The sequence below is a fragment of the Sesamum indicum genome, linkage group LG16 (assembly GCF_000512975.1).
Source record: "Sesamum indicum cultivar Zhongzhi No. 13 linkage group LG16, S_indicum_v1.0, whole genome shotgun sequence".
In the NCBI taxonomy this organism is placed as follows: domain Eukaryota; kingdom Viridiplantae; phylum Streptophyta; class Magnoliopsida; order Lamiales; family Pedaliaceae; genus Sesamum; species Sesamum indicum.
This window is the reverse complement of record NC_026160.1, coordinates 3,280,931-3,294,448: the sequence shown is the minus strand read 5'-3', so window position 1 is coordinate 3,294,448 and position 13,518 is coordinate 3,280,931. Positions and strand designations below refer to the sequence as shown.

At 33.1% G+C, this 13,518-nt stretch overlaps 1 protein-coding gene across 2 annotated transcripts; it reads left to right on the top strand.

Moving 5' to 3' along the window:
- On the top strand, window positions 5,227–11,965 carry LOC105178662 (endonuclease III homolog 1, chloroplastic). Of its 2 annotated transcripts, XM_011102182.2 has the most exons (10): window positions 5,227–5,405; window positions 5,496–5,617; window positions 6,201–6,264; window positions 7,529–7,647; window positions 9,343–9,409; window positions 9,895–9,986; window positions 10,159–10,296; window positions 10,379–10,483; window positions 10,901–10,984; window positions 11,526–11,965. In XM_011102182.2, the coding sequence occupies exons 1-10, from the start codon at window positions 5,252–5,254 to the stop codon at window positions 11,658–11,660; spliced, it is 1,080 nt and encodes a 359-aa protein (XP_011100484.1). In that variant the 5' UTR covers window positions 5,227–5,251; the 3' UTR covers window positions 11,661–11,965. The 2 variants fall into 2 exon arrangements, with proteins under 2 accessions (XP_011100484.1, XP_020555016.1); XM_020699357.1 differs by lacking the exon at window positions 9,343–9,409 and having other exon boundaries at window positions 9,895–9,960.

Sequence of the window (13,518 nt, the reverse complement as noted above, 5' to 3'; positions counted from 1 at the left end):
CTACTATTATCCTCTTCGATTAGTTTCAGTTGCTTTCAATTATGTTCTATTACTTTTTCTTATTCTATTACTGACTTGAACATTAGAATGTTAACAATTTATTTGCAGTTATCCATTCTAGAGCTTGAAAGAACCAAGGCCCAAAGGTTCCAAGTTAGACCTTTTTCAACAAGCAACTTTTTGCTCACATGAAGTGGTGTTGTCATGGAAAAGTATATCTATGACATAAAGATCATGGATGGATCCAATGGTTGAATTGAGAGGCAAGAGGGAATTGACCTCCAGCTAGGGGACAACCAAGCTCTTTAGGTGGTTGGAGGGACCTTTGTGGCGCCCCTACTGCAGAGGACGGGGAGAAACTGGCTTTGATGATTTTGTCGACTAGGGATGATCATACCCAGACCCATAACATAATTTAAAAATTCAAGCCCAGACCCATTGAATATGTTTATGCCCAGACCCAGACTCAAACCCATAAAATGAAATATATATTGGGTTTGGTAGGATCTCTATCCATCGATACCCATGAGTCTATGTACCCAATTTAGACAAAAAAATATCTTTTTCTTTTTTCAATTTAATTGATTATTATTATAAATCGATCTACTAGGAGTGTGCAATTTTTAGTTAACCAAATGAAAACCAACTAAATCAAAACTTCGATATAATTTTGGTTATTTGTTTTTAGATTTTGATTATTCAATTCGGTTTCAATTTTTTATGCAGATTAACCAAACCTAGCCAAATACTGTATTTAAAAAATATATATAAATATAATTCAAATATAATAAAAAATAATATATAAGTGTTAAGTATCTTAATAAAGTATTTATAATAAAATGTAATAATTTTATAGTTAATACATATTTAAGTAGTCAGCTTACTGAGCTGACTTGAAGGAATCATCATGTAGAACCCTCTTAAGGCTTGGTTGATATGATTGAGATTCACGACTCCGATAGTATGAGATTAGTCTTCGGACTTGAGGAACCATGAGAATCACATGCACATGAGAGTTGTAGTTTAGATCTATAGCTTTGTTGTGCAGTTAAGAAAGCATTAATATTAAGAAGTAAACACAACAATGAATCTATCCATTGATTGAATATTACATTTATTGAAAATACAAATATTACATTACATCGAAATTGCCAGAAATAGATTACAAAAACCCAATCTAATTGGTTCACCTATTATAACATATCCCACAAATCTACATAAAATGGATCTCAAATTCAATTTATCTCCCACTGTCTGCTTCACAAAAGCAGATTACCCTCATATTCTTATGTGTTTATATGAGGGTGATTTTGAACACCCCATCTCATATGGTGTTTTGGGCACGATCTTGTTGTGTACTTTGTTTAGTAAGTATGTTGTTGTTTCTAGAACCTAGCCCTAGAGGGAAGTACAATGTCTGAAAAACTCATCACGGAAAAAACAATGTCCAACAAAATTTTATTCCTTCTTTAGCCACACCACTCAATTGAGTTGTGGCTAGAGGAGTCCACTAGGAGATAATCTCATTCTCCTTTAGATAATCTAGGAACATGTGGCTTAAGTACTCTCACCATGATCAGATGGACGTGTTTTGATACGTAAGCCTGTTTGATTATCTACTTCATTCTTGAACTCCTTAAATACTTCAAATTCTTCGCATTTATATTTCATTGAATATATATGTATCAGTACCTGGAGATATCATCAGTAAAAGTGATGAAGTAAGAAAATCCTTCTGGAGCTTGAATTCTCAGAGGAACACTCATTCGACTGGACTAGCTCCAATCGGTCTATGGCATAAGTAACATTTCCATCAAATGGAACTTTGGTCATTTTTTCTTTAAGATATTATTAACAGGCTCAAGCCCTCGAATCAATGTTATAAATTCGACTTTTAAGAAAATTTCAGTGGGGATTTCACTTCAAGTCCTCACAGTCAAAGTCAAGATAATAATGTTTAAATTGAGATTACAGGCATGAGCCTCAAATTAATCTTATAAAAAGTAAATTCGAATTTGAAGGAGATCTATGTAGAGACTTCGCCTTCAAATTCGAATTTGAAGGAGATCTATGTAGCGACTTCACCTTCAAATTATCAAATACTAAATTTTTCATCTTTGAAGATAAGAGTCAGACGATTAAATAGAGATTGTACCCACCTTTACATATCAAATATATACAATTACTAGTATAATATTATTGTACGATATAATTTTCAATCATAAAAACAACAATATGCTCATTACTTTTCAATAATTATTTCTACAAAAAGACAAGGTGAATTTTACAAAATTATCAAATAACTTATTAACGAAGGGTATACATATAACAACCTAATAATATTAGATAGCTCTATTTTTATGCAAGTTCAAGGAGTTGTTAACTTGAACTTATTTGAATTTGTAGATAGTTTATATTGTATTAAGGAATTTTCAAGTAAATATATATATATATAGTTTACACTTGTATCAAGGAGTTCTCTATTTAAATTTTGGGGGAAAATTGCATAAAATCCAGTTGTGTGTTATAGAAATTAGCTAAAAAGCCCATGTGCTAAAATATAGGCCAAAAAATCATGTGTTTTTTGAAATACTTGACACACTCCTCTAAGCCATTTATTTTACTTGAGGGCGTTAATTTTATTTTAAATTTTCGTTATATCCTTATGTAATATAAATTATTGTTATTATAATGATTGTTGGATTTGTTATGATTGCATCAGAATTGTAGGATCTAATCAACTTGTAATGCCATTGATTTTCAATAAATAAAAATGAACGATTCACATTTTATGTATTTTAAAAATATATTTTATATTTATATATTGATACGTATATGTACATTTATTGGAGACTTGGGGAAGATGATGCAATTTTTTTCTTTTTCTTTATGTATTTTTATTTGTGTATTATTTTGTTTTGTAAATATTAATATAATGAACTAATTTAATTATGTATTGTTTTGGTTTAATATAATTATATTAAAAAACTAAAATTTATTTACTGTCAAGTAAATATAATTTTAAAATATAACCACAAAATTAGATTAACTAATATAATTTAATTTGATGTAACAATATGTATAAGAATTTAATTTGATATAATAATATTTTTTGTATATAAATATTGATGAATATTAATTGTTAGTATTTATATTTTTTCTAGCAAAATAGCAAAAAGAAAAGATAAAAAAATTAGTTAAAAAATTACAAAGAGGGGATAATTGCATAAGGTAGTGGTAATATCAAAGTTGTAAACATGATTTAACAATATTTTTTTCTTCATTTGCAATATTAATTTGTTGTCAACGACTTGCCCTTGATTTGAATGGATTGTGACGAGGATAATTACATCAGCAAAGTCAAAAAGATTAAATTCTCCTTCTTTTGTAAATAAATTTGTAGTAGAGGATAAGATCCGTGCATGAAGACACGAGTTGGGTCGCCCGACCCGACCCGACCCGCTTGACCCGGTCCGATGGACCTGCCGGCTTTGACAATCATTGGATCACTTGACACCAAAACATCCAAATGATGCAATGTGGCACCTTACCATGCGGTATCGTACACTATAAATACCAGCATTTATGAATATTTATGGCAGGTGCATTTATTACGTTTTCAATCTCACCAGCTATTCTTAGATCGCTTTCTATGCCACATTTCTAACTTAAGCATCGGAGGGCTTTAATTGGGGGCTACTCAGTAAGCCTAACGTGTGTTCTGTTCTCAAAATCACTTCTAGAAAGCTCGAAGAAGGGTTCAGCGACCTGATCTCAGGGTACCAGGTCCAACGACCCGACCCGGATTGTGCGACCTGCATCAGATTGACATGGATGAAAACATGAAAAACCAACTTCATTTGCCTCCACTTTAATATTTCTTCAAAAGTTGATTTGACTTTATCCAAATAATTTAGCACTTGTGAAGATGGCGTACTGATCGTTTATCTATATAAAAACTTCGAAATTGATTTGTGAAGAGAAGATATAAGAGGTCAAGATGGTCCCATCAGGCATATAAAATTTGTGAGCGTTAATTTTATCGTATCAAAAAACTATAACATAAAAAAATTATCACGGATAAAAGTGGGTATGATCTCTATTTAATCATCTGATTCTTCTCTTCAAGAACGAAAAAATTGGTGTTTGATAATTTGGTGGTGAAGTCTCCACGTAGATCTCCTTCATATTCTAATTTGACTTTTTATAATATTCATTTAAGAGCTTACACCTATAATGTCAAATTAAATGTTATAATCTTGACTTTGACATTGAGGACTTAAAGGTGGAATCTCCACTATTTATAACGTTAATTCGAGAGCTTGCGACTTAATCCCGAATCAAATGTTATAATTGATTGCGCGCTTTTGGCGGATGACTTGATTTTTGCCTTGAGCACTTTGAATATTCTTGAACTTGGAGAACTTCATAGCGAAATTTCCTTGAGAGCTTCTTCTCTGACTTTATTCTTCAATCTCTACTTCTGTCGTTGTGTTCTGAATGAGTTTCAAGAACTCCTTTATATAGATGTCAACGAGACGGAGTTGTAATGTACTTGAGTACCTTTTGTATTATTGCTTTATAATTTAACTTAAAGAGATAAACCCTATCAAATATTTGACAAAACATGATTGATCTATTTGATTATTTCTTTAAAATGTGTATTTTTCTAAAAAGATGAATATCGAATTATTTATCTTAATTTGATTGGAACGTACATGCAATTGTTCCACATGGCCCCGTTTGATTGACTCGAATAATTGACTGAAAGCACGATTTGTTTGGTCGAAACACTTCAATTTCGACACTTGTTCGCCATTAACTTGATTGCCAAATTATTAAAATATCAATTAAATTAACTACTTGGAATTAATTTAATATATTTTAAACCATAATTGATTAACTGATTCTAGTACGGCTCTACCCATTCTGCACCTTGACTCAAACTCTTTGTTGGTAAAAAATTGATTTAATGTAAGAAAATAAATAAAAAGTACAGACAAAAGTAATTAATTAATAAATCACTTTTCATATTAAATTACATCAAAATAATATTTTGATAGAAGTTACTGTTTGTTATTTTTATTTTTATTATAATTATTTTAAATTTTATTATAATTAATTATGAAATTATAAATTCATAACTAATCATCATTTTTTTAGAAAAAGATAATTATTTCAAAATCAATTCCGTAAATATAATAATATTGTTTAAAATTAGCCTAAGTGAGTTTCCCCTCTTCACCAAAAAATGTTGTCGCTTCCTCTCCTAAGGAACATTTCTGCAATCGTTCATGTAACTTCACCGAAAATCACCCCCTCTTCTTCCTTCATCAAAATGCAGACAACCAGACTATCGTCAGCCAAAGGGCAGACATACCCATCTGATGAAAGGGAAAACCCAGGTCGAAAATTTATAGGAAATTCTCATGTTATTTTTGTTTTTGTGCAGAAGGGCGCGCAATAATTTTCAGTTTTTTTGGTGATTATTTCAGGTTCTGAGACAGCAACTGATGATTGTTCGAAGAAAGTTCGCGTCTTCGTTAGGAGAAAGAGAGCCACGAAAACTGTCCTAACCACAGTTGAGAAGGGTAAGCATGAGATTCTTGATCAGAAGGTAAAGACTAATCTTTGTCAATAAATGAGGAAAAAGAGAACTTGTGTTTTTTTTGCTCCCATCTTGTGTTTATAGGGTTGAAAGAGTGCATATGGTTTCTTGGCTAGTGTTGCATTACTATAGTTTTTTGCCGTTGCTTCTGTTACTTTTCTGGTTGTTATTATTAGTATGTAATAGAAACATCTGGACTCATTATAATGGGGAATTGGTATTTCTAACTGGGAGAAATGATTTTCCACCTGCCATGATTGTTAAATGCGTGTTCTAGTTGTGGACTTCCACAAGTCATTCTTTTGCTCTTTCTGAATTGGGTTTGATTTGTGGAGCTTGTGATGATATATTAAGTACATATCTCTATTCGAAATCTCGGTTTTTGTTGTATTCACTGTAAAAATATTGCTTAATTAACGTATGATGAGTTGCTAGCAATGCTGTAGCTAATGTTTAGCTTTAGAGTTTCGTGCGGCATGCATATGCGTGACTGAATGAAGAGCTTACTTTGGGAGTTTTATTGATAAAATTAGCAATGAGCTGTATAGCAGATCTCCTCTTACCTAGAACATGCAATATATACATGATGCAGCCTTGCAGTCTACCCGAAATTGAAGATTTTGCATATGGAAAGGACAGCAGTTTCCCGCCTTCGAGTATGTCATTTTAGTTTGAACTTATATCCTCTTAATCTGCCAAAAAAAGCTTGCATGTATTTATCAGATTACGTCTTTTTAATATATTCAATTGGACCTGTATTTCGGGAATCCGTTCCTGCAAGGTAACCTTTCAAATCACACTTTCATTTTCAATAGCATGCTATTCATCTTTTAATTGGGCAAGTAATAGCAAGAACCTTCAGTTATCAGCCTCTCAGAACTTCGCTGTTGTATATGAAGAATAGGTTAAAGAGGACACAAATCTCGTTTTTCACAGAGCGATGCTTTCCTCTTGTTCTTCTTTACTAGGTTATATATATTTAAAATCTTTGATGTTCAGCAGTTGCGGAGTACTGAGTCATACAAATTGTTTTAAAACCATCGGTCTTTCTGTTGAGATGAGCAAAAATATGTGATCACTATATTATTGTTTAAATGCCCATTTGCATTTTTTTAGTCTTTTATTTTATTTGGGCACTCAACAAGTTATTTCAGGCAGCGGAGTTTCTTAAATTTCAAACTGTTTTCCTCACCCTCTTCTATGTAGCCCCTCTTCTCTTTGGAATTGTGGCAAAATTCATTTGAGATATGTTGCTGCCTTGAGAAGTTAAAACTTTCATGTTACATTGACAACCTCAGAATGAACCTGTGGTTGTGTCAAATAAAGAAATAGCTAAATGAAATTCAAAGCTCATTATAAAATCAAAGTTAATAGAAGCAGACATTTACAGAAGTAGAGTTAAATTTGACGTGAAGTTTCAGGCATCAAATGAACATTTTCTAAGTTCATATGTAAGGCCGTCTTAGATTATTATACCAATAAAACTTTAATCTGTCACCAGTTGGTGTCACTAGTATTTGATGGTGAAACTGTTAGCAAACTAGGAGCAACTTGACGCTTGAACCCACTGGTTTTGATCTTTGAAGGCTAAGGTCAGACAAATGTCTAGGATGTACAAATTTCTTGTGATTGAGGTACTTGCAAATGAAGTTTGTCCTTAACTGACCAATGGATCTCCCTGGAGGATTCGGTGACTTGCTTGATAATATAGCATCTAAAATAATGTGAATGCATGTAATCTTCTCCAAAATGGTGGTTCAACAAAGAGACTTATTTTGTTTAGTGAGTCATGCTTATTCAGATGGAAAGAAAGAGTCCCCTTTGTTCTTTGAAAGAGTTGGAAACAGCAAGAGTTGCTGTAAAATTTGTCTAAAATTTGGAGATAGTCTGAAAATCTCATTTTTTTGGTCTGTGATACAGCACACACACCTGCCAACTGGGAAAAGGTCCTTGAAGGTATCCGCACAATGAGGTCTTCTGAAAATGCACCTGTAGACTCAATGGGGTGTGAAAAAGCTGGAAGTTCCCTTCCTCCTAAGGTTGTTTTCTGTTCATGAGTTTTACTGCAACCTTGCAATGTCATTTCGTAAATTCTTAAGTTTTGTGCGAAAATACTTTGCTGTGCTTTCATGTTGACAAATATTGCTAGACTTGCATATTTTGTCATTTTAACTTATTCACATGCTTGCAATGAACAACATCCACTGTCTGATCTATCACGAATTATCAATCCCCATTTTGATCTCTTCCTACTCCAGTTTGATAGCTACACCATGCTTTTGGATGAAGAATCTGATGTACTTGACCATGCTGCAATTTTAACTTTCTGAAGTTCTTTGTTTGTTCCCACGTAACTTCTATTTTTCTGATCTTCTTTGAAGTAGTGCCATTCCTGGTGTAAGCTTGACCTGAGAGTGGATGCTGCATTATAGCATCATATACAGTGCCATTCTATCTTGACGATCATTAATCTGCTCTATGATAATTTTCAGATTAGATGTAACTACATTTTACTGGAATTGAATCAGTGCTTCATCGTCCACCTTTGGCCCCAATCTTCTTCTTAAATGATGCAATAGTTTATTTGTATTTGAGTGTTATGATATGAGGAGCATGTGAGAGTGAAGGGTTCCCTCTGTTGTTACTCAGAATTGCTTCTTATCTCAATTTATTTAATACTTGTTTGAATGGCAGGGTGAGAGTTGATGCCTTATTTTGGATGATATATTTAGATGCATATGAATAGCCAACTTGATGATTTGTTGAAGAGAAAACTTTTTGCATTTTCAGTTGCTAAATAAATTCAACTACTTGTCTTTTTAAGTTTATGTACACTTTCTTAATGAAGCTCTGTGGTGTAGACGGCCTATTACATAAAAGGAGCCTTTGATCCTTTGAGAATAGAAATTTCAGTAGTTGTTTGATGGAGAGCGACACACCTACAAGGAACAAGGACGAAGAAACTATCGGAATCGTTTTGATTTGCACAAGGAAAAATTCTTATACCTGAATGTTTGGTTCATATACCTACTCGCTAGAATAGGCCAAATGCCATTTTTATCACCTAGCTTCAATTATATCTGAAAGAAGCAATCCAAAAGATTTTATATGTTCTCTTGTAGCATGGAGAATTTTGTTAAATGAGGACCTCTCTTTGGTTTATTAATTACTTGGTAGTCCTTTCAGCCCTGGAGTCTTGAAAACCTTTCTACCATACATCAGTAACTTGAGACTTTTTGTTGTGAATTTGTGATGGGTAATTGACTGACTGATCATCAAGCCTCAGTGCAGAAGATGGTCCTTTTAGAACTGACCTTATAACTACAATGGTATAAATCCTTAAGCATATTGAACATAAATTTCTAATCCACTATTCCCATAACAATTGCAATTGCTCTGATTCCTTTTTCCTTTTCCTTTTCATTTCCATGGGTTTTTTTATGGTTTTGTATGAGATGTCAGATCAATGATAATTGGTTCACATATTTTCTTCAATTTTCTCTAAAGCTGTCGGTCTAGACAGATTAAGCTTTTTTATCTGCCAAAAGTCTGGATACCAGACACAAAAATCCATTCTCCATTAGCATAAAACTGGGGTTTGAATATTTGCTCATGATGTATGAATACTCTGCACATATTAGCTTCTTGTTGATGGATGAAACTGAAGTTTAGTAATTGGCTTGACCCCTTGTTTGTGTTCCATGTTATTTATACTTTTCCATTTTGGAGTTCAGGAAAGAAGATTTGCAGTTCTTGTATCTTCACTCTTGTCAAGCCAAACAAAGGATCATGTTACTCATGGCAAGTACTGGTTTGTTCAGCTTTAGTGCCATTAAAGAAGCCATGTTCGTGATCTTTACTTGTATTTTCAGGCCATTTCTGTCATGAGGTCATTGTGTTGGTAGGTTGTACCTGCAGTAGAAACTAGATGCCTTGTGCCCGCTGTTCACTTTTCCTGACTGTTGTTTCTTTGTATGTCCTGGATAATTTTTTTATTGGCCTTCAGCATTGATCCTTGGCAATATGGGGAACAGAACTAATGTAGAATCCTGCTATTCTTCGAGTCCAAGTTTGTAAATTAAATAAATCCGACGTTAACACGAAATCAGCTGAGGTTTATTCTCATTGAAGTAAAATGAAATAAAGTGAAAATGTTTGAGGCTGCATTATATTGGTGTCCCTTCAGAGTTTCAGGTTAAATATTGTAGTAAATACATGATTTCTCTGCTCCGGTGTGCAAAAAGGATTCCCATTTTTTATATTTTATCAAGCTCATTGTCTTGCAGGAGCTATTCAGCGGCTTCTTCAAAACAATTTGCTTACAGCAGAAGCCATTGAGCAAGCCGATGAAGGTACAATAAAGGACTTAATTTATCCAGTAAGCCTCTTCCTCCATCTTTATCATAGAACAATAGAATGCACTTCAACTGAATAAAATGAAATCAGACATTGACTGTCATGTCGAAAGAATCAGTAAACATATTACCCAATAGTTGCTTTTTGTCTTCAATACTCTGTGAATATCACTTGTTTAAGTTTGATTTTACCAGGTAGGATTCTACTCAAGAAAAGCAAGCAACATGAAAAAAATTGCAAAAATTTGTCTGTCGAAGTATGATGGAGATATTCCCAGTACACTAGAAGGATTGCTTCAGCTTCCAGGCATTGGCCCCAAAATGGCTCATCTGGTGAGAGAAAACATCTCTGAGTTTGTAATTGCTTGTCTCTCTGTTCTTTATCAAATGACCGCCAGGTTGTTGGCTCCTCTAGGTCATGAATGTGGGGTGGAATAATGTTCAAGGAATATGCGTCGACACACATGTGCACCGGATCTGTAATCGGCTTGGATGGGTTTCACGTCCCGGCACTAAGCAGGTATTGTTATTCTCCGACAGACTATGTAAAAGGCATTCCGTTATATCTGCATGTATGAAATATTGACTAAGATATCTGCAGTTCAACTTCCTTTTGCATGCTAATTTATTCTGTTAAAACCTCCAAATTTAGCGATGAGCATCTCCTACTAGACGCATGATTATACAGAGCTGTTGAACACAACCTTGCCGATTTGCCCATATAGTAAAAAGAATTAGAAATTGAAATAAGTAACGAACTAGTGTAAAAGCATGTACACACGAATCGGAATATTTTAATGAAGTATAAAAATAAACAGATGGTATTGGGTAGAAAAAGTGATGGCACATAAACAGAACACAAAAGTTCAATAAATTCATGAATGCAACAAAAGAATGCTGTTGAATCACCACTGAACTTTATGGCTTCTTTTGCTAGAAAACTTCAACTCCAGAGGAGACTAGAGAGTCCTTGCAGCTATGGCTTCCTAAGGAGGAATGGGTACCGATCAATCCCCTCCTGGTACGTCTACACTGAGTTTCTCCTTATTTACATTATCGATTGCTGTGCTAACATAATTTTTCACTTGGGGGGAACATCAATGCCATTATTTTCGTGAAACGGTGATTTTTCTCTTCTTTTGGTGCAAAGCGTGATGGAGTGCTCAGATGTTCATAGATGGATTAATTGTTTTTCATGAAAAAAAGAGACAAGCTTGGCATTCTTTTCCTAGTTTGTACAACAATGTGCAGCTGCATGGTTAATGTCTAGCGATAATTGCACTTGTACCCTAAGGTTTATGCGTATTACCGAAGAATTTCTAAGTATCAGAAAATTACACTGCACTATACAATCATATTTTACATTACAAATTCATCCCTGAACATAATTGCAAGTGCGTTGATGTAATTTTTCCACAATTGAGGATTCTTTTTCATGATATGTTCGGACTTAGGAATGCCTTGATAATGTTTTGTAATATTTATTTTACCTTTGGAGCTCTTTGGCGCTGCTTGTGTTTTCAATTGATTGTCTTAAATTATTTTTTGAATGTGGAGAACAGGTAGGTTTCGGGCAAACTATATGCACTCCTCTTAGACCTCGTTGTGGCATATGCACGATAAGTGGATTTTGCCCGTCAGCATTTAAAGAGACCCCTAGCCCGTCATCCACACCTAAGAAGTCTCAGCGTTCATAGAGCCGTTGCTCTGAGGACACACATGGATCGTTGTACGTCTTCAACATCCCCGTCGTCTGGAAATTCATGCCAGAGAATGGTTGATGAAGTTGGAGTTACATTTTCCTCTCTTGTCAGGTGCTTTTGTAATAGTATGTGTTTTGAGAGGAGTTATGCTAAGTTGTTCATGAAATGTTTACATATATAGTGATATCAATCTTTCCACCAATGTCTATAACAAAATATGGACGTTCTTATTACCAGCATGTGCTGTATGGACAAGTTTTTCACGAGATCGTTCATGTCCTGTCTTTATTCATTCTTAACTTAGTATGTGTTGGGTCAAAATTACAGACATTTTATGATCACTATCATATAATTGGCTGTGCCGTAATTATATATGACTTAGGAATTTTATATACTATTTCAGAATATTACAATAAAAAAAAAAGAGATAAAAAAATGTCATTTAATGATGTAAATTGTTTAAATGTACAACCTATATAGCTAGAATTCTATAAAATTAGTTGGAAAATCAGACACTAAACTAATAATATACTTTCTAAATTACAATGATGATAAAAAAAATTATGAGCTAGAAAATTTTAATATATACACACAAAGTATAAAAGATTGTGGGCTTTTTTTATTTAAAGAAAAAATTTATATACATGTATGATATGTATATATATATTAAATAAAATAAAAAATACGATACAAATTTGAAATATGAAATTCAATCTGCTCCCATACGGTGCATATTCAAGGAAGAGGGTTAAATTCAATCAACTGCTGCTGGTGGCTGTTTTTGAAAAAAGAAAATCTTAATTTTTGATTTTTTCTTTTTGCAAAAAAAATTAAAATTCTAACATACTGTTTTGGATTCGTTTTCTAGTGTTTTGTTGTGTTTTGTGAAGATGGATAGAGAAAAACAAAGATAAATAAGTGTTTGTTAGAGATAGTATGTATGTTTGGATTTATTTTTTGAGATAATTTGAAATAAATATTGTATATTTAATGTTGTGTTTTGGGCGATAAAAATTACTATTCATTGTCAAATCATGTCTTTTTTATATATATTTATGTATATATATGTACATATTTATGCTAAAACAGTTTAAAATACCTAAATAAGGTGTTTTTGAATGATGGCAAATATTGAGTGTGTTTTGACTCGTCCTGGAGATAACTTGAAAATGAAAACAAACATAGTGTAAATTTTCAGGAAATTTCAATTTTTCAGAAAAATAAAATATCTGAAATTTTAATAAACAAAATAAAAATATGTACTTTAAAGCATATAATCATGCAATCAATAAATTATGCTTACCACATGCAATCAATAAATTATGCTTACCAAATGCAATCAAACACGTAAAATATGTTCCAAACATAAAATACATGTTAAATCTAATGCCATAGGCACCGAGACCCATTCACTTAGAGGGTTCGAGTGTAGAACCATTTTAAAACTAGTCCACACTGCATCGTGGGAAGAAGGATTATATCCAGTGGAAGAATTCGAATTTCGTAACACACTATTAATTAGTGTATCCGGATTTTTCTTAATCTCAACTTGAATCTAAATCAAGGAGAACATAAAGCACCCATGGAGAGAAGGAGTTTCAGATTTTCTTTGAGAGAAAAACGAGAGAGATGCTTGATGTCGAGAGAGAGAGAGAGTCTGGCGACATAGTGGTATAGTTGTTTAAAAGACATATTCTTTTAAATTAACTTCCACACACCTAATATTTGGACCGAACTAATTTTAATTTGTCCAGCAAATTAAATCAAGCCCAATGATAATCTATTGAGTTTATTATTTAATTCAATTAAATAATATATACAATAGAAAACCATACGAATATTTATCCAATTA